This window comes from Balaenoptera musculus, chromosome 7 (genome assembly GCF_009873245.2).
Source record: "Balaenoptera musculus isolate JJ_BM4_2016_0621 chromosome 7, mBalMus1.pri.v3, whole genome shotgun sequence".
NCBI lineage: Eukaryota > Metazoa > Chordata > Mammalia > Artiodactyla > Balaenopteridae > Balaenoptera > Balaenoptera musculus.
The window spans coordinates 55,493,145-55,515,433 of NC_045791.1; the positions used below are offsets into that span (position 1 = coordinate 55,493,145).

The window sequence follows — 22,289 nt, forward strand, 5'->3', positions numbered from 1 at the left end:
GATAGCTAAATGGCTGTTTGGCTTTGAGTTAGTATTGAGATTGGAGGTGATGCAGTTGACAATAGGTAGTCAATCATCTGTTTATACTGACAACTGTATACTTTAAAAAACATTTAAAATTCCTTTTAAATAGCTGTTGAACTAATTACTGTGACATGTTACTTATTAAGTAAATGCTGTTTTAAAAATAAGATAGTTATGAACTTATTTTAGGTCTCCAGAGGGACTAAGTTCTTTAAATGCATAGTATTATTGCTAATTATACAAGCACGTTTCTGTGATGCATATGATCTATTTCCAGGCAGAAGCGGGATCAGGAAACCAAACATCAGTCATCCCGAGAACAGTAAGAGTTCCTTCTTGGTTCTTCCTCTTTGGGGAGTCAGACTAACAGAGGGAGTGACAATCAGCTAATCAGTGTGCATGGCTGTAAATGCTGGTGCAGGATCCTGACCCTGTGCAGGCTGGTTATCCTGTGGAACTTGATTTCCTGTCTACGAAGGAACACCTTTCTCACTGCACTGTTGCCAGAAATACTTAGTCAAAAAGCAAATAAAAAGTATTATATAGTATTTGAAACCATGTTTTAAAAATGCAGTGGTGTGGTATAATCAGAAAATTTTAAGTTCTTAGTAAATAATTCAAAGTAAATTCTTCTTTTTGATAGTACAAAGAAACATATGTTGCTTTTCCCATCCTCCAAATGCAGAGGCTATTTGGGTCATGAGTAAATTTTTAAAAAGAAAAAAAGAACTTGAGCATTTCTCATGCAAATCAAAATGGCCTTAGTAATTATTCCTGACCTTCAGCGGTGTGTTCCACTAGCAACATGCTGACGTCTTTATGTAAACACAACGTCTTATGGTGCTATAAATATAAATATGTCTTGTTAATTACAGATTCAGAATCCAACTAGAGGACCTTAAAGTGAATGACCCACCCATCAAAGATATTTCTGTCTGGAAGTCTTGGCTCAGATCTCTAATGGAGGGGGGAGGCATGCCCAGCCCTGGTTCGTCTCTCAAGGAGTCTTCAGTGCCTAATCTGGTAGGGTTTATTTACTGCCCCATCTGCTTCTCACTGCTGGAGTCCCAGTTAGTATGAGTAGATTTATTGGGGGGAGAAGTGGCTCACACGCTGTGGGCTTGATGGCAGTGGTAGTACCACCACATAACTGTCACTGAATGCAAACTAGACTTCCAATACTATGCGGCCTGGTACTATGTAACCTGATCAACTTGATCTCTCTTTTAAAGTAACTGTTCATGTTCCTTACTCTCCAACCTTCCAGCCCTCTGCTCCAAACCTAGCCAAGCATAACAGAAAACAGATTTCTATTTCCTGTTGGCAGTATAATAATGAAAATGATCATTTGTTGAATGCTACTACATGCAGGGAAATAAGATAATCACTATACACACTGGTCTCATTTAATTCTTACAACAGCCCCGAGGAGTGTCAGGACAGCAGGTGAGCCTCAGAGGTGTTGGAAGGTTAAAGAGCCCAAATCAGTACACTAATGAGTGGAAGAATAGGATTTGACTCCATTCTGTCAAATTCTAAAACACTCCCCTAACAATGAAGCCAAGCCACTTCTCAAAATATAGATGGCCCTTGATGACTTCTCATAGGTTCCTTGTGGAAATGTAAATTGGTGGGAATTTTCTAGAGGCCAATTTGGCAATACCTATGAAATCCATAGTTTACTATGCACATCCATTGTCCTAGAAATTCCATTCCTAGGAATTCATCCAAAAGAAATACACAGAGATGTGCACAAATATTTAGCTACAAGAATGTATCCCTGCATTATCTGCAACAGCAAAACTCTAGAGATGACCTGTATGACCACGTGACTAATAAATAAGCCAAGGTACTTTTGATTTAATATTATGCAGCCATTAAAAGTCAGGTTGTAAAAGAAGAGTTAGTCATATCAGAAAATGTTAATGAGCTATGTTAAATAAAAAGCAAATTAGCAAACAATATATGTAGTATGATACTAATTTTGCAAACATGTATATATATGCATTTTAAAAAGACTGAAAGGGTATATAAACAATGTTATATCTGGATGATGGTGGTGGCAGAATTATAGATGATTTTTATTTTCATTATACTTTTATGTATTTTGTATAATAAACAGGTATGACTTAATGTAATTGAAAGAAACAACAAATATATATCACTGCCTATCCTATTTGGGGGAATATTTAATCTGTTGATTAAATCATTTGGTAGAACCAAGCAAACAGCTCAACCATTTTGGGGGAAAATCCATACCTGTTGGATAAGAAGAAAATGATGCATTTCATTCATCTGACTACTTGTTCTTATTTGTTCATTGAAGCATACTTAATGAGATGCCACAATGTCTAGATTGAATAGACTACCAACTTTTTATATTTGTAGCTGACTCTCCCTGGCAAAGTGGTTTGAAGGAGTGGTTCTCAAACTTTGCTACACATTACAGTCACCAGGGAGCTTCCACATATCCTGATGCCCAGTTTGTAACCCAGACCAATGAAACCAGAAGCCCTGGGGTAGGAACCCAGGCATCGTGGTTTTTACAGCTCCCAGGTGATTCCAGTATGTGGTCAAGTTTGAGGACTACTGTTTTAAAAAAGTGTTTATTAGGTTCCTGAGGTCAGGGGGTCAAAGGTCAGTTAGCTTCTCACAGAGCAAAAAATGCCCCATTTCCAGACATCCTATAGGTATGGTAAGGTTAAATTCCAAAACTAGATAGTTCTTCTGAATCCATCAATAACAAACAGAAAACAAACAAGCACCTATTGTAAGTAGGAGAGAGAGTACAGACTCCCCACACTTCATTTCACACTGTGCAGGTTCTCCCCTTAGATCCAGGCTTCTCAGCCCTGGGTGGGGACACAGAAGGGCTTCAGCACGTCCTTCAATCCATGAAACAGCAGGCAATTTTGAGTTTATGCTTATGAGCATTTTTATGGAGAGAAGGCCTTATACCTTTATCTGATTCTCCAAGGGATCTATGAGTCAGAGATGTGAACAGACAGCAAAATGGACTCTAGTATGTGTCAAAGCTTGACCAATGAAGAGAAGTACAGGAGAAGTTCATTCACTCTTAAATAACTGCCCTTCTTGTTGGAATAATGGGCCCTCCTGCAGGAGATGGGAATTTAGTTCCCAGTTAAGACAGCAGAAATTCCCTTTCAGGAGATGGCAGGTAGAGTGGTGAGATGGAAGGTGAGTTAGTTGCCTATTCTTCATTAACTCGCTTGGGATCATTTCACTTCATTGGTTACTTAGTCTCCTCACTTGGGAAACGTGGACAGAAGTATGGGTCCCACTCTCCTCAGAGGTTACGTGAGGTCAAGAGGAAATCATATGGGTTATGTGTCACTTCCAAGGTCAAAGCAGCCTGAGAGTTCTTAAGCTTTTGTTGGGCTCTCTTCATGTGCAGTTGGTAGTGACTTCTGGGCTGGCTGGGTCACAGGGGCACAACTCACCGCGCTCTGGCCATACCTGATCTGCCCGGTGGGTCCCTCACCGGAGGAGGGGGTCTCTCGCTGGGCGGGGGAGGAAGAGGGCCCGACCGCCCGGGTGAAGGTAAGGGAGGCGCAGATGACGAGGACGACGAGGACGACGAGAGGGACAGGTTCCGCTGGGGGAGCCTCGGGATTTCGTCCCCGCCGCCACTGGACCCTGGGGGCACTGGGGGAGGGCCCGGCCTGCTGGGGGGCGGGGGCGGGGGCGGGGCCTGCGCGGAGGGGGAAGGCCGCGGGGTGGAGGGCACCGGGGGCTTGCTGTTCTGAGGGGGAGGCGGGGGGACGGCCTCCCTGTGGATGGAGGGCCTGCTGCCCACTGGAGGAGGCGGAGGAGGGGGTTTGTCATCCAAGGCCCTGCTCGGGGTAGGGGGGAGGGGAGGCCGGTTGGAGAAGGGCGAGGAGGAGCCTGACGGGGTCTGGCGGGTGGAGCCTCCACCGAAAGCAGCCCCTCGATTTCCGGGGAGAGGGGGAGGAGTGGGCCCGGGGCTGGGCTGCCTGGGGGCCCCGGGCACTAGGATGGACCCCCGGTTGTGCAGACTTGACTGAACGGGTCTTGGAGTATTAGGCACTGGAGGCGGAATGTTATCAGGCTTCGCGCCCACGTCGGGCCTCGGGGGAGGCATTCGGTTCCTCTGAGGTTCTGGAGGTCCGCTTCTGTGGCCTGGAGAAGGCACAGGGAACCTCCCTGGGCCACTTGGGGGAGAGAAAGGTTTGGCAGATGTGGGTCTTCCTCCTGGTGGCAAAATCGGGGGTCGGCCTCCTCCAGAATCTGAAGAACAGAAAAAAAAAAAAAAAAAAAAAATCAGAAAGTTAGGAACCTTAAAGGAAATCAGAGAACTAGAGTAAATTGCCAGCTACTGGAAGCCCTTTCCTAGATGCTGTAAACGATAGGTAACTATTATTTATATAAACTAGGTTTTTTGTGTCCTTCCTGGAAGCAGAGGGACAGATCACAGCTCTCTGTTTCTCTTCTACTCCCAGATTCCACAACCCATCATCTTTCAAAGGGATTCTGGAGAGCTCTCTTGGCATTCTGGATGGACAAGAACCAGGAGGAAGTTGGTAAGAGTTCTGGAGACATCCCCATTCATTACAAGAGGTGAGAACAGCATGGCATTGGTACATGGGATTTCTGCTAATGATTTTCTTTTCTCCCCGTCACTATCCCTGTAACCCCACCCTGTACCTCTCAGGTTTGAAAAATAATTTAGCCATCTTAGATGAAGAAATTAGTTAGCCCAATATAAGTTTCTGTATGGGAGGGCTTGCCTAGAACCTTTAAAGATAAATTTCTAAGAGAGGATGGAAAAATACAGTGGAAGAGTTATGATTGAAATAAGAAACTGTCAAGGGAAAAAGAAACTGTCAAAGTTTAATTAGTAAGAGTTGACACCAGTGGATGGTCTTAATCTACAAACAAGTAGGCAACTATACAACGTTTTTCCCTACTAGGTCAACTTCCACTTTAATACTGACAGGACAGAACAACCCTACTATTAATACATAATTAATATTCAACTGCTTTGGTTCAACAAAGGGAAGAACTAAAGAGGAACCAAAGTTATGGAAAAACTCAAACCACCACCCCAGACTCTCTTGGAACCCAAACTAATTCTCAAAAAATGCTTAGTCTGAAAAAAACTTCACCCAGTTCAACCATGAGCTAATTAATGTACCAAATATTTATTGAGTACCTGCTATACTATACGCCAGCCATTATTCTAGATGCTAGAGGCAGAGGAGTAAACAAAACAGAAAAGATCTGGCTCTCTTGTAGTTTACGTTCTTGTGGGGGAGATAAACTAAAAACCAGTAAACATGAATACTTTCAGATAGTTATAAGGACTAAAAAGAAACTAAAATAGGCTGATGAGATGAAGAATGCCCAGAGAGGCCAGGATAGATGGGGGTGGCCCTTCTGAGGATGTGATATTTGAGCTAAGGCCCGCCATGGAGAGGAGGAAGAGAAGTGCTTCAGTCAGAGGGCCAGCAGGTGCAAAGGCCCTGAGGTGGAAATGAGCTTCAAGTTAAAAAACCAAGGCTTTTATGTGCGTGGGGCACAGTGAGCATGGAGGAGAACCCTACGAAACGTAGCCTGAGTGGCCAGCAGGGGCCGGGTCATAAAGAGCCTTGTAGGCCAGAAGGCGTTCAGATTTTATCCAAGGCACAATGAGAGACATTTGGCTGGATTTATGAATAATGTGAACTCTAGAGAGAATTTTTTATTTTGACTTTAGCACTAGAAATGAGCTATATTTTCCTTGACTGTGTGGTATAGTTCTATGTCACCAACTTGTGATAAGTTTTACCTTCCAAGTTTGGATTAAAGGTGCAGTTACTATCCACATATACGTCACAGGGATGGGACCCATTATGCAGATAGTATACTATGCAAATACTATAGCATTTTGTGTACTAACTTAAATTCCATCTTCATTTCATTTTTTTACTTCCAGTTGTCTTTTGCCTGAATTTCTTCACCTACTGTTAAAGTACTGAATGTATGCATTTGTCAGTTGCCTCAAGTCCTTTCAGTGGGTTTTAAACAAACAAATTTAAATGCAGGCCTGGCAAGATAGAAGCTCTCATATTCTTGAGTCTCCTTCTAGATGTTGACAATCCAAAACTAAAATAGCCAGGTAACCCTGAAGATTCAGTGACTTTATCTTCCTATGAATGTGACAATGTCACACTTTCCCAGGGGACATTTTAAAAGACCATAGAATTAGAAATAAAATTCTTCTAACACAGTAAACATTAAAAAATGAAGATTCATGGTGAAATTTCTTGAGCTGTCATAGTCAGGGGAGAGCCTCACACACTCTGTAAGGTTTTTTATTTAGGCATGACCAGGTTTAACTTTTTCCTCTGCCATCGTGTTCACAGACGATCCTGTAGGACTCATTTCCATGGCTTCCTGCAGAGAATACTTAGAATCACTAGCTCTGAAATGCCAAATGTCTGTCAGGCAAAACACCTTTTTAGATTTTGTGAGATATGTAATTATATTCCATATGACATGCTCCATTGTGTGTTTGAAAAGAGACATAAGTATTTACTACACTCGACAGGTGGGTCAGACTACCTCACAAAGAAAGCTGAATCTGCCAGGTCACCAGGCAGTTTCCGGGGGTGGCAAGTCCCATTTGCTCCTTCCTTTTCTTCCCGCTCTAGCTTACCCTTTAGAAAAGTACAAAAAAGTACAAGTTGCCCCAAGGACACTGGGCAAATATTTAACAGCTCGATGGAGCTGTCTGATCCTGAGTTAAAAAGAAAAGAAAAAAAAAAAAAAAAAAAGATGCTAAATAGAGTCCCTCTTTTTTTTTTTTAATTATTTTATTTCTTTTATTTTTGGCTGTGTTGGGTCTTCGTTTCTGCGTGCGGGCTTCCTCCAGTTGTGGCGAGCGGGGCTACTCTTTGTTGCAGTGCACGGGCTTCACATTGCAGTGGCTTCTCTTGTTGCGGAGCACAGGCTCTAGGCGCGCAGGCTTCAGTAGTTGTGGCACGTGGGCTCAGTAGTTGTGGCTCGCGGGCTCTAGAGCACAGGCTCAGTAGTTGTGGCACACGGGCTTAGTTGCTCCGTGGCATGTGGGATCTTCCCGGACAAGGGCTTGAACCCGTGTCCCCTGCATTGGCAGGCGGATTCTTAACCACTGCGCCACCAGGGAAGTCCCTTGAGTCCCTCTTATAAAACAGTGTTAACATTTCAAGAAATCTAAAATGTTTCACAGGGCACAGTGCCTTAGAGGGGATGCCAAGTCTCAAAACCACCAGACTCAGCCTTGTCTACAGTAACTAAGAAAAGGAAACTCTCCTTACCACTCTCCCTGTTGGCTGTGGATCTCAGCTTTGGCATCCCAGCCTGGAACAGTCCTCCCAAACCGGGTGGTCCACCCCCTCCAAAACTTCCACCGCCGCCTCCGCCACCACCACCAGCTCCTTTAGGTTCTGCAGAAGGAAGAAAACACAGTCTTTACATATGTATGAAGACACCACCAGAGAACTTCACCAGTCCTCGCCCAAGTAAACAATCACGATACAACAGGGAGCTGGCAGAACCTAAGCCCATGGTGGACACCTGGAATTTCATTAAAGGGTAGGACTTTAAGGATTCACCCTATCCCCCGTCAGAAAAGCAGAGGGTTCTTTCTACTCCAGGGCAGTCGCAAGCCCAGTGGTAGAAGAATCAGTAATAGATAATGACTTTCCCCCGCTTGGCTGGCTGCCACATGAGTTAATATCTATTGTGTATCATAGGATTTGGTAAATAAAAGTATCTTCAAAGAAAGAAAGTCTTAAGGGAGGAGGAGATACAATAAAAGGTGAGAAGAAAGGAAATAGTAAAAATAAAGGAGAAGAAAATAAAATATCCCATAATTTTGCTTCATTGAAATACCCACTGTTTTGGTGTATTTTTCCCTGCCAGGTTTTGGTTTTTTTTCATTTTCCATATTTTTTCTTATGACCAAATTCACTACATAGTTTTTAGCCTGCTTTTTTCAGTCAGTACTTTGTTAGCATTTCCCATGTCACTAAATATTTTTTGAAAACATGAGTTTAAAGGATTGCATTGTGTTTTAGAACACTGAATGTACTGTAATTCATTTATCCATCTACCTATTTGATGGCCTTCCAGGTTGATTTCAATTTTTTAATATCATAAAACCCAACAGTAGACTTTAACATTTTTAAAATTCCTTGCAACTTGAGACGATGCAAAGATTTTGTTTTATTTTGCATTTGTTGCCAAAAAATTGTGAAAGATTTCAAAATAGGCAAACAAGAAAACAAAAAAAGAAAGGAAGAAGAAGGAAGAAGAGGAAAGAAAAAGATTACTAAGTATCCAGTCTAGCCTTCTGGGTTATTTCCCATTGCCTTTGAGCTAGTCTGCAACTCTATTAAATTGTACAAAACTGATAATGCAAATGATATTTGTCCATAGAAATGCATATTGGTTGTGTTCAGTGTAATGCAATTGATTGACCCGTTTTGCACCTATTTGTAAATTCATTTCAACACTCACCTGCCTACATATGTGTGGTACTTTGAATTCTCCTTTGAATTGATAACATTATATTGGTTCCCTCATTAATTAATGAGCTAAATAAAATCTTTGATATATGTTTATTTTATATCTGTATTAGAGCCATGATTATACCCTCTTTAAAAAATTGTCTCTTAACAATTTATGTATGTATATATGTTTTATGAGGTTAAGTACTGTTTAAAGTTCTACCCCTGGAAAACCTTGTTGAGTCTTTGGTAAGTATTACTTGAGTTCTACAAATTAATCTGGGAGAACTGACACTTTCATGATATTTAGACTTTATGGAAACATGGTATATTTTCCCATGTCTTCTGATTTACTCAGTAAAGTTTTGTAATTTTCATGATACGGGTCACCCATAGTTCTTTTAGGGTCACTTCAAATACATTTTTGTTTGTTGAAATTACGAAAGGAATGTTTTTCCTACTATATTTTGGATTTGGTTATTATTGGCATCAGGAAATTTCATTTGATATCTAATAAATCACTTTCCTGCATTTTCAGAATTACAATTTATTTTTTACCTTGGATTTTCTAGTAGACAAATGCTCTGCAAATAATAAAGGTTGTACGCCTTCTTTTCTAAGAGTTGTGTATCTTATTTCTGTTTTATATAAGAAATTATTTTGATGACTGAGCTTCCATAACAGTGTAAGTTATTAATGTTTTATTAATTTAAAGACAATTTATTTTAAAATAATTATAAAGAATAAATATACATTTATATGTTTATCTTAAAAATTATTAACGTTATTAGTATTTTAAAAATAAAGGAAATCATATTTTGATTTTAATGAGAATGCCTCTAATGTTTCAAAGTTACATTTTTTAAAAAATTTACTTATTTGTTTATTTTTGGCTGCATTGGGTCTTTGTTGCTGAGCACGGGCTTTCTCTAGTTGTGGCGAGCAGGGGCTACTCTTCGTTGCGGTGCACGGGCTTCTCATTGGGGTGGCTTCTCTTGTTGCGGAGCACAGGCTCTAGGCACATGGGCTTCAGTAGTTGTAGCTTGCGGGCTCTAGAGCACAGGCTCAGTAGTTGTGGCGCATGGGCTTAGTTGTTCGGCGGCATGTGGGGTCTTCCTGGATCAGGGCTCGAACTCATGTCCCCTGCATTGGCTGGCGGATTCTTAACCACTGCACCACCAGGGAAGCCCCCAAGTTACATACTGACTGTTGGTTTGAGATAACTTTTTTCTTTCTAAGTATTCGTGGTTAGCAAGGATCCTTCCACTCTGGGTTTTTAAGACTTTCTTATGGCATGGAATTTTATCAAATGCCTATCCAGGATCTACTGAGATCATTATATGGTTTTCCTTATTTGATATGATGGATATATAGACTTTCTAACATTAAAAATGAGACAAACTCTGGATTTGGTGAATTATTTTTTTAATATACTATTGAATTAGAGTTTTTCGATTTTTAGTTAGTATCCTCTCGTCTATGATCATAAGTTGTCTATAGTAGGGTTTCTTAGCCTTGGAACTACGGACATTTTGGGTCAGATAATTCTTTGTTGTGGGTGACCATCTTGTTCCCTGTAGAATGTTTACAGCATCCCTGGCCTCTACCCACTAGGTGTCAGTAGGAACCCTCCCTCACCAAGTTGTGATAACTAAAAATGCCTCCAGGCATTGCCACGTGTCCCCTGAGACACTGATACACCAGCTTTCTTTCTGTATATATGCTGCCTTTGTCATGTTTTGATACTAAGACCATGCCAATCTCATTATACCTAACAGATAGCTTTCCATGTCTTCCTACATTTAGGAATGATTTATATAGCATTTGAATTTGTTGTTTCTTAAAATCTGAAATAATTTTCTGATAAAATCATCTGGCTCTAAAGCTTTTTAGAGGAAAAGTAATTTGATAAAGTTTTCAACTTTTTCCTTGCTCACTGAAGCTTCATGAATGATTTTTGATAAACTTGTACTTTTCTTAAAAAGTTAAATTCTTTAAGATTTCAAAATGTTTTAGCATATAACTTCATTGTAGCATCCTTAATTTTAGAAAATCTGCTTTGAATCTTTTACTTAATCTGCTTTCTGAGCTCTATTTATTCATTTGTGTTTTCTTTTTTTCTGGATTAGATTGATCATAAGTCTGTGTCAGCTCTGTATCTTTTCTAGGTGTGGAACTTTCTGGGATACTCTGGGAACTCTGCTGATAGAAGAAACAATCTGATACTGAACTCACAAGAATTACTTCGCCTAGTACGATATATCAAATTAGAATAACAATTTCTGGAAGTGTATGCAAAATTGCTTCCATATAAAATTTAAAAGTTTTACTAATTTTAATTATTGCCAATAATATTAATAATGCCCTTGTCATTAAAACGTTATTCGTTGATGAACGATACATTCTGGAATACTGCATTTCATAGGACACCTTTACCTGGTATTGAACATTCAAAGAGATCGATGAACTTGTTCTATCAGACATCGTCCACTAGTGTTCTTAACTTGCAGCAGTTGTACAGCTTTCCGATAGAGAAGCTACACTAGTTGAGGATAGCTAACTGGCTCCAGGTCACTCTGCTAACAATTAAATTGGAGGACAAAGCTGACCTCAAGAGTTATATCATGTATAACCATGGTCAACATTTTGACATAGAACCCAGGGAGGTTTCACCTGCAAACAAATACAAAACCATGGATGGACTTTGCCACTTGCAAAGAGCTTCTAACAAACAACAGTGTAGTGTCCAGTTAAGTGCATGGACAACAAGGGCATGCATTGGGTTGCATCTGGTGTCCACAAAGCAAAGTGCATTCTTAAACATCACTGAGCAGATGGGAGGGAGAACTAACACTCTTTTCCATTTAACGAGAGAAGTGTATCTTCTTGAAGAATATAATGAACTTCCACTAGTGGATTCAGGACTAGGCCCCAGACTGTCCATTCTCCTTCAACATCTAGGGAATTCTCCAGAGCCTAGGCTCCCTCTCAGAGTGGAGAGAACCACTGGGCTCTGGTCTAGAGGTTGGCAGTTTGTGGAGTTCCTCTGGCCCCATCCCAGGCACCATGATTCAATGGCTATTGGACCAAAGCTCCCCAGAAAGAAGTGACTAGGCTGGGCAACCCCAGGGAGAACCTTGTGACACAGAACAGGAAAACTAAGTGATTGATTACACAATAACCACACCATCTTGTGGGCATTTTGACCCAGAGGTAAGACTTCATCAAAAGTCAAAGACCCCCTAGTTCCACTGAGGTGTGGTGCATTCCATCTGCACCACCTTGCCCGGTAACAGAGCAAAACTCAAAGGCCTTTGTCTTGGTCTTCCTCTTTTCCACCTTCCTCCCACACCAGTGTTCTCACCTAACGCTGATCTTTCTCTTCTACTCGTTAGGCACTTTTCCTAGAAATTCCTCCACTTGGCTAAAATCCTACATCGTTATTCACTTGTCTACAAAGCTCCCTCTGGTGAGTTTAGGACAGTCTAATTCCTGTTGAGTCCAAGTGGCATCTGTGGTTGAGGATGAATTCTGGGCACATCTGGCTGGCAGTGGAAACATGTGAGGAGTGTGAGGTGATAGTCTTGAGGCCCGATAATTAACTTCCGGTAGATCTAGCCATCTGTAATATTTCATTCTGTTGTAAATGTTAATAAGTAGTCCTGTATGGTGGGTACTTGTTTGTTTATACATACCCTGCCTTGTTCCAGAAAGTATCTCAGATTTATGATGGGTCAATAAGCAAAGCTGTGATCTCATTTCCTCTCTCTCCAACCCCCTAATAATCATAACTACACTTGAATTATACATTCCAGGCAACAAAGCACTTTCATAAGCATTGTCTCATTGGATGCTCATAACAAACTTGTGAGGGCAGTAGAACAGGTATTATCTCCATTTTACAAATGAAGACAAAGGGTTGGAGATGGTCAGGGCTCGAACCTACATCCTTTGATTCCAAGACTAGGGCTCTTTCCATATTTCATGCTGCCTTTTGCTCTGTGGTAAGATGAACAAAGGGTTAATTTCCAGAAAGTGCTGTAAAGAGTTGTGAATAATTCAGAGAATTGCTGCTGTGTGTGTCTTGGACAAAGAATTATTATACTGGCTTCCTGCAGCATTAGAGGGAACCCAAGCCAGAGCCATGGCCTACAATGAGTGATACAGTCCCTTATTCTGCTAGCTTTGCAGCTGTTGTTAACCAAAAAAAAAAAAAAATTTTTTTTTTGGTGGGAAGAGTAGAGTTGATTGTTAGGTCATAAACCATTTATCTCCATGGAAAATAACTTTTTTCACTTACTGTCCAATATCGGTGCACTTCTGTCATTGGTGACTGTCTTCTTTAGTTTCTTCCCTTTGCTGATGTCAGAGAGAAGAGCATTTCTCCCAGCCTGCTCTGACTTACTCAAGGCAGGCTTTTCTGTATTGGCCTGAAAGGAAACACGCAAACTCGTATTCATCTTTTGAATTAAAATCATGTACTACAACACTCGGTGGGGACAGCTAGCGTATTGGGAGCTTGTTATTAAGATTCTTGGCAATAGGCTGTAAATTCTCTACAAGTTTTAGACCCGATGTCACTCTTTTTAAGACCCAGACATTTGGGAGCAGATGCAGCAATAAATTACATTCATTTTTAATGCAGGAAGAGTCACTCCCTGATAAAAGTCTCTGCAAATTCAGACCACAATCTGGCCGTAACCAACAGAGCAAGGGGTGGATGGCTAGAAACGAGTAGGGAATTTTAAGTCTGAAAGGAATTTGCAGGATACTATGAGGCTTGATCCTCTAGAATGTTCTCTGAAGAACATCTCTTTCTTGTCTTTTGGAACTAACCTGGTGCAAGAGGAAAATTGTCTTTATCAAAAAGGGTCAGCTGTATTTTTTTTTAATCCACCAAAATTTTAGAAAATAATTCCCTCCGGTTACACTGACAAGAGAGTTTTTTCTTTTTAATTTAAGGCAGATTGGAGGTATAATTTACAAATAGTAAAATCACCCTTTTAGTGTACAGCCCTGTGAATTCTGACAAACATATACAATCGTGTAGCCACCGCCACAATCAAGATATACAACATTTCCATAACCCCCCAAACTCCCTTCATGTTCCTCTGGCCTAAGGTGTTCCTGATGTTTAATCCCTTTTTAAAATTTTTTTATTTTTAAATTCTTTTCCATTATGGTTTATTACAGGATATTGAACATAGTTCCCTAATCCCTTTGAAAGCTTAGCCCACAGAGACTGCACAGCTGACAAAGGTGCTGCTTTAAAACCTCTGGGGGGACTTCCCTGGCGGTCCAGTGGTCAAGAGTCCGTGCTTCCACTGCAGGGGTGTGGGGTTGATCCCTGGTCGGGGAGCTAAGATCCCACAAGCTGCGAGGAGCAGCCAAAACATAAAAAATAACCTTTGGGTATTTTCTATAATTTCAGAGTTCCTGGGAAAGATTCTTACTGTGAAATTGGGATTTTGTTTTTTCAGGGTTCTTTTAGGGAGTGGGAACACTAAGAGGCTAGCAAATGGACTCGGAAGTAGGCGTGTACCCGTGTCTGTCACACTTGGAAACTGGCTCGGTCTGGCCTGGTCCCGGGGAGAGTCGTCTTCCCCAAACCCAGTGGTACTTCTGGCAGCCGTGAGAGTCCTTTGAGGCTCGCCCCAGCCCTTCTGAAAGGCTCTGATTTCACAGATGCCAGCAAGGGCCACAAGGAGTAAACCTGGGCAAGTTTAGCTTGATACCTGACCCAGCTATTTATTATAGTTAGAGGCAGAGGGAGAGCTAAGACAAACCCTGAAGCAGGCTAAACAGAATCTCTGTGTATGAAGCTGAAAGGGTCTTAATTAAATTATAAAGTAGTACTTGCTCACGATAATAACGGCTAACATTTATATTGCTTTTACTATGGGTCAGGCACCGTTTTTAGCATTTTATGTATACTAATTCATCAACGCTGTGAGTCATGACTTCCATTTTAGAGTCAGGGAAACTGAGGCACAGGGAAGTTAACTCATCAACCCGGTTACCCAGCTGGTAAGAGGAGGAGCTCGGATTCAAAGCCTGGCAGCCTGACTCCGGAGCCTTCCCTATAACCTGACAGAAGGATAAACGCGGGGTCTAGAATGCCCCTTCCCGGAAATGGGGAGGTGTTAAAGAGTACAAACTTGCAACTAAAACATGAATAAGTTCTGGAGATCTAATGTACAGCATAGTGATTATAGTTAACAATGCTATATTATATACTTCAAAGCTGTTAAGAGACCAGAACTTAAATGTTCTCACCACAAAAAAGAAATGATAATTATGTGAAGTGATAGAGGCATTAGCTAAAACTATGGTGGTAATTATAATACATAAATGTATCAAATCAATGTGCTGTCTACCTTAAACTTATACAATGTTATATGTCAATTATATCTCAGTTGAAAAAAAATTAATAAATAAAATGCCCTTTTCCCACTGGCCTCCACCCCTCCTCTGAAGCAAGCCTGTTAAGAGCTTCTTGGCAGTCAGTTCCAGAAAGGCTCTTTGCATATACAGTTCGCTTTTGCTAATGGGATCATCCTCTATTGCTCTGAAACTTGTTTTTATAACTTAACAACATGCTTTGGACATCTTAGAAAGAGCTTTTTGAATTACCTATTGTCTTCGTTATAAGGATGAAAAAACCTGAGGCGTCGAGAGGTTAAGTGCCATGTCCACGTTGGTTCTCTTCACGGTTTTGGACCAGCAGCCCTCCCTGGCCTCCTGTTCTGCCTCAAAATTTATTTTGACACCTGACCTCCTTGGGTGCTGACTTATCTCTTGACTGTGCTGTTCCACTGGATGGTGTCCTACGATGGCCACCAACCTTTCCCTTTTCTCATCTCTATATCCTGTCTCTCTAGGATCTTGCTTTTAGTCAGGTGATAATGGATAGAAATGAGTGGATAGGATAAACCAGGGTGTCCCAAACTTCAGCCATTCTGGTACAACTTTTGTGACTTTTGTCATCTTCTCATGCTACCTGTGTTATTATTTAATATTTTTCATTAAGTCAATTCACTATATTATTTACTATACTATTTCTCAGTGAACATTTTCTTTTAAATTAACTCAATATTAAACCCTGGGTGTGCTAGTTACAACTTTTAGAATACATATTAAACACATGAGCATTAAAATTAAAAAAAAAAAAATCAAGGCACATACAACTCAGTGATGGTGCAAAACCTATACTTTTGGGGAAATATAAACTAGTCCTTCTATGTTAGCCAGATCACAGCTTTTCAAACTTATCTAAGGGAAGGACGAATTTTTAAGAAAAAAATTTCCAATCCATCATGGACCAATATTTTTTAAAATAACAATGACTTATTAGAAAAATGAATCAGTTTAAAAAAGACACACAAAATACAATCTTAGAAACAATAGACATAACACCACTCTCAGATTGCTATAAGTGTTTCTAAGTGCTTACTCTAAATTTCTGTACTTATTTTTTGGGGACTTTAACCAGGAGTTGGAGGATCACACTTGGAACAGCAACGAGCTAATCAATGGTCTGTTCTTCCAACTAGGTTCCAGCCTTAGATGGGTTATAAAAAATGTGTACCATGGAAGCCTAGGCAAGAGACTTTTCCTCTCTGAGCTCCAGTTTCCCCAAGTGAAAAGTGAAGGGCCCATCACTGGGAGGCTCCTTAGCAGCGAAGGCTTCACATACTGGGGGGTGCGTCTGGGAAACCTTCCGTATCACTGCGGGGAGGGCTGCCGGCTTCCTGGAAGAGGGTGCACTAACTTCTGAGGACAGGTCCATCAGGGGGCCAGGATGAGCACAGAGAAGAAATTCCTTAGGAAAGTACACATGGAAATGCGAGGATGGATTTAAAGGGCGAAGTAAGTGTGGGGGCGGGGGTGGAGTGGAAGATGGGGGTTATTTGTCAAAAACAGAGTGGGAAGAAAGGTGGCGAAAGGCAGAGAGAAAGAAAGTGAGTCTGGAGGACATTTTAATGGATGCATTTTCAGACAGACAGACTGGGTCTCTGGACTATCCTGCCCAGATGTTAAAGGCTAGAAGCTGAAAACAGTGCAGGCTGGGCAGAACCGCTCCTGCCAACCGTCTTGGGCCAGCGTGTTCAAATGAACAGGACGTGTCTCCTTGATGGACGAGGCAGAGGAAACCTAACTAATCCACATTCCACGCGTTTCCTACGCATCACATGAGACCTTAGACTACAAAACATTTTCGTATTGTTATCTGCTGCATCTCAGGCTCTGGCTTACTCCAGTACCTGGAAAGCTTACCGTATCATTCATATTTAAGCCAGAATGTGAATACACTGAAAACAAATACATGTGTGCCAGGTTCAAGTTTGTTTAGCTTGCTTCGTGCATGGGCCGTGGATGGGGAGAACCACTCACCAGAGCAAACGTGGGCGGTGGCGGGGGTGCTGGAGGGGGCGGTACGGGCATCCTGGACAGTGACGCTTTCAGCAGTCTGGCTGACAAATCTGTAAAAACAAAAAGAAACAAAGCACCATCATGTATTAGACTTCTTAGTAATACTCCATCCTAATCTTCCTTCCCGCTTTCCCATCAAAGTGGCAGCTATTCACGAAGCCCAACTTTTATAAGAGGTGGAATTCCTTTAAGGCATGGCTAGGATGTTACTATTCTGGAAGGAGGTCAGCAGGGGAAGCTTCTCAGCCGAAGTGTCTGGAGATACTGGAAGCAAAATCCAGTGCCTCATGCTGCTCAATCCCACCACCACCAAAGCAGGTCGGGGGAAGGACCCTGGCCTGCCGCCCGAGTAAGCTGGGAGGTTATTAGGAAACTGCTAGAAATGTATCCTGGCCAAGTCCGATGTTCAAGTGGCTCCTCTTCCTCACTCATCTCCATGGCGCAGTCCTCTCCCGTGCTCCCGCCCCCCCGCCCACTCCGTGCCCTCGCTTTTCTTCTCCGACATTCCTGACATTTCTTCTCCACTGCGCTGCTTTTCTTCTCTGAGATTCCTGACATCTGTCTAGGTCTGGGTAGCACCCAGGAATGCAAAGATGAATCTATATTTCTGTACTTGCCCTCAAAGTTCTTACAGTCCTCCGGGGAAAGGAGATGGGGATACGGGAAGATAAGATGGGCAAGGAGGCTGGATTCCTACCTCTATGCTACTTGGCATTTCCTTACAGGATCCAAATGGAAAAAAAAGAGGGGAAAAAGGACTTCCCTGGTGGCGCAGTGGTTAAAAATCCGCCTGCCAATGCAGGGGACACGGGTTCGAGCCCTGGTCTGGGAAGATCCCACATACTGCGGAGCAGGTAAGCCCATGCGCCACAACTACTGAGCCTGTGCTCTAGAGCCCGTGAGCCACAACTGCTGAGCCCGTGAGCCACAACTACTGAAGCCCACGTGCCTAGAGCCCGTGCTTTGCAACAAGAGAAGCCACCGCAATGAGAAGCCCGCGCACCGCAACGAAGAGTAGCCCCCGCTTGCTGCAACTAGAGAAAGCCCGTGCACAGCAACAAAGACCCAATGCAGCCTAAATAAATAAATAAATAAAACCTTACTTTAAAAAAAAAAAAAGGGAAAAAAGAGAGGAGGAATCAAACCTCTGACTCTGGGCTGTTTACTACAAATAGGCTTCCTTAGAAAGGCTTTCTGCGGAGTCTGATTGCTCTGGGGACAAAGGGAAGGCCAGACTCCGTGGCAGTGAGACAGCGCAGGGAAGCCCTGGTGGGTAGCAGCGGCGAAGGGGGCAGCCTGAGAAGCATCAGGGGCTGAAGAAACGATGGCGAGGACGTGCCCCCAGAGTTGTGCCAGCAATGAACCCCGTCTCCCTTTCCCCCAGTCCTCGGAGTCCTATCCCTGGGTCTGAGCAGAAGCCCCAGGCCGCAGCCCTCACCCACGTACTCACCCCTCAGTATCCCAGTGTCTCCCACCCACAGCTTGCTACTCCTGGATCAGCAAGGCTCCCGGATTGGAGCGGGGCATCACCCAGAGCTGTTAGAAACATCAAATCTCAGCCCCTCTGCCTGCACTGAATTTGTTCCAGCATTTTAACAAGATCCCTGGGTGATTCATATGCATTCGAGAAGCCTGGTGGTAGAGCCTTAAACCAAGTGAGCAGCCTGGAACACTGACCACCTGAATAACATTGTTTCTGTGGAACATGTGTCCTGAATTTCAAACCTCAGAATTATCTTCTATTTTCAATAGTCTCTTAATTGCAGAAAACAACCTCTTAGAATTTAAAGTATTAGGGAATTCCCTGGCGGTCCAGTGGTTAGGACTCTGCACTTCCACTGTCGGGGGCCCAGGTTCGATCCCTGGTCGGGAAACCAGGACCCCACAAGCCATGTGGCACGGCCAAAAGAAAAAATAATTTAAAGTATTAACTTAGTTCAACCACTGAAAGTTAATGTGGAAAACTTATACCTTGAAACAAATACAGATGACCCTTGAACAACGGGTCCACTCAGATGTGGATTGTTTTCGATAGTAAACATTATAGTATTATACCATCCATGGGTAGTTGAATCCGAGGATGCGGAATCCGGGTACAGAGGACCCGTGGATATGGAGGGCTGATTGCGTGCAGAGGGTCAGCGCCCCTAACCCCCGCATCGTTCAAGGGTCAGCTGTTACTTTCTATAGAAGTTTTGCTGGATGGCTTGCTTTCTGTGACAGAAACGGAATGGAAAAGCTAAGAGGACATGGCCAAACTTGTCAAAGCTACTGGAAGACAGGAATCAAGAGAGCTTCTGACAGTTCTATTCTGAGTGCCATCTAGAAAATGAAATTAAAAAAACTCTAGAGCAGCAAGAGCTGCTCTCATCTATTAACAGTCAATTGGATGATAAAGGGCTCTTTATTTCTGTCGTCTTGAATACTTATGACCACACTGCAAACTAGCATAATTCCACTCATTTTACAGAGGAGGACGCTGGGACTCGGAGAAATTAATAACTTGCTAAAAGACCCGTGAAAGTCATTCACATCAAGTCCTTTTGATCCCTGCTCTTCTTAGATAAGCATTTTTAGGCAGGTAAAGGGCTAACTAGTACTGCAGCTCACCTGTAAACTCGGTCAGAATCTGGTTTTCAATAAGAGCCTGTCTCAGACAGGGGTTCTTTTAAAATCTGTTCCTTACATTGGTCTTTTCTGGGTGACACCAATCGGTCTCCCGTGGGGCTACACAGGCAGTGTAATAAGGAGGGCTGGGGGGGCCTGTGTTTGGAGGCCTATGAAGGGGGTGCTCCAGCTGCAGGGGCACCTCTAGAAGCCTCAGGGTTGTGTCCCAGGACCAGGAGGAAGGACGGGGATCTGAAACAGGATGCAGGCCCAACTAACTGTCAGAGCTGCTATGGCCAAAGCAATGGTCTGAACAGAGCTGGAGGAGGCGGCTAACCAAGGAAGGGGTGGCCGGGTCCACCCAGAGGGCCCGGGAGACGGGCTCCATGGGACAGACCGTCCGCGTGCTCGGTGGATGAAAGGCCCCTCAACACTCCACTGCGTCAGGTCCTCCGCTCACCAGCTAACCTGCCATCCTGTTATCCTAATACTGAGGAAGAAGTGGATTCTGATCAGCTACCGCGAACCTCTTACGGGTTTGGTTCTCGTAAGCCAGTCTCTGGTTGCAAAGATCAAATTGAACTTCTGTACGCCTCAGGGGCCAGATGATGGAACAGGGCCGCTCTCAGGGGACTGCCACCCTGTGAGGCCCCTTTAATCCAAGTAGTTTACAGTTTTCTGTCGTTGCTATCATGGTTCTCTCTGTGCATTAATAAATAAACCTCCGGAGCACAGAGGCTGGGCCTCCCCCCGCCCCGCCACCTCCGATGAACAATGGGGAGAGGATCTGCGGGTGGGCGCTCTCACCTTTCCCAGGCTAAGCTCTCCTTCCTCTCCACTGCTACTCCCCCTGCCCCCACCCCTCACTCTCCTCCAGACAAACTACTCCCACCCCCACCTCCACACTGAAAGGTGATTCCAGAGGCCTCCATGGTCTCTTGGCTTCTTGCTAGCTGAACAGTGGCTGGTCTGGACTTGTCCAGGCTGGGCCTTGAGGGAAGTTTGTGAGAAACCCCAGAGTCTGATCCTGCCACCCCAGCACACGGGTCAAAGAAGACCAACCTCGTGCCCCCCGACGCCGGGCCCCCAGCAGGCCCCCTTCTCGGCTGTCTTACCACCAGACCGTGAACTCCATCCGGTCTTCCCAATACATGGCACAAAGCAGGGTTCTCTCTAAATATGTGGGAATGGAAGAGCCAGGTATCACACAAACAAGCCATGTGCTGGTCATTGGAACGGCTCCCAGCATCAGCCCTGGGCATCCCAAGGCCTGGGCAAAGAACCAGTCCCATGGCAGAGGGGCTGGCTAGCTTTAAGCCTGGGCGCTTACTTTCCTGACTTCATCAGGGGAGTAGAGCCCAAGGCCTTGGGAGAGCAGGGACTTCCCTGGTCTCCTGGAGTTGAGAGCCCACGTCAGAAGCAAGACTGGGCCTGACTGTAGGGCCTCAACAGCAGCCTAGATCCTAACGGACAGGCCTTCCTAGCCTGGATCTTCACATCCACAAGGTCTGTGGACAGAATTCAGGGGTTCATGAACTTGGATGAAAAAAAGGACATATTAATTTCCCCTAAACTCTAACTACAATGTAGTACTTCCTTCAATTATGAATACAGGCCACAAACCACACCTGAAACCTTTTCACCAACAGCTTTTCACATGATATTTTCACATCATATTCTCATATCATATTAAAATTGTTGCAGATCTCTTTTGAAGTTGTGGCAATGTCTGCTGCTAGATCTTGTATCTATTTCACTGTAACTAGTTGCCTTGGTAATCCTCTGTATTTTGTTTTATGCATTTAACAACAGTCAGAGAAGCCGTCTGACTTTTTTGGGCTTTACCAGATACTAGCGTGGCCTATGAATGAAAAAGTTTAGAATCCCTGTGAGAACATGAGTCCTGGGTCAGGAGAACATGATTTTGAAACTCTGCTCTGCTGCTAATAACCTGGGATAAGACTAAGCTCTCTGAGCCTCCCCTTCCCATCTGTCAAATGGGTGTACAAGGCGGATGAAATGAAACAGTACAGCAGGCCCGGGTAGAGTAAGCAATCAACAGATGGGTCCAGAGCTGTAGTTCCTGAGGTGAGCACGTGCCCTGCTGGTGTGAGTACCGCTCGAGCACCTGGCAGAGGGCGGCCTGGCCTGGTGACTGAGCTGAGGCCCTGGCTTTGCCCAGAGTCCTGTGTGGGCGGGGCTGCCCCCCTGGGAATGAGGCAGCCTGAGGGCTTGGCCTCCCACATTTGGTTCTTCCCTTGGGAGATGGGAGCACGGCAGGAAAGGCAGCTCTGTACCCAGGAGGGAGGGGCCCTAGAAGAAGGGAAGCAGTGACTAGGGCAGGGGCTCCCAAGTGTCGGCCATCATCTCTTGCAGGGGAACCAGGCTCCCTGAAGTTGCAGGATCACGGCCCTACCCATTTGCTGATCCTTGCCCTCCTACCCTCCCCCTGACCCCAGGCACAGAACTTCTAACAGTACACACTTCTGAGAATTAATTGCTTTTAGAGAATCATTTCACTGTTTAAATAACTTTCATCATAGAGAGAAAAGTCAGACTTCTCTAAAATGTTCACCTTGTGTGCTGAATTTTATGTGCACAAGGAAAACCACATGGATAGAAATGGGTTTTTTGTTTTCACACACAGCGTTATGGACTGAACTTATATGTTGACGCTCTAAGCCCTAGTACCTCAGAATGTGACTGTATTTG

At 43.5% G+C, this 22,289-nt stretch overlaps 1 protein-coding gene across 4 annotated transcripts in view; it reads right to left on the minus strand.

Moving 5' to 3' along the window:
• WIPF1 (WAS/WASL interacting protein family member 1) overlaps positions 1–22,289 on the minus strand; it is a 119,348-nt gene that overhangs the window by 7,699 nt on the left and 89,360 nt on the right. For all 4 annotated transcript variants that reach the window (XM_036857737.1, XM_036857740.1, XM_036857739.1 and 1 more), the window contains 4 exons: positions 16,932–17,020; positions 12,838–12,967; positions 7,344–7,472; positions 3,502–4,293 (listed from right to left, as the gene is read on the minus strand). In XM_036857737.1, the coding sequence (XP_036713632.1) occupies positions 3,502–4,293; positions 7,344–7,472; positions 12,838–12,967; positions 16,932–16,982 (1,102 nt within the window). In that variant the 5' untranslated portion in view covers positions 16,983–17,020. The remainder of the gene's footprint in view (positions 1–3,501; positions 4,294–7,343; positions 7,473–12,837; positions 12,968–16,931; positions 17,021–22,289) is intronic.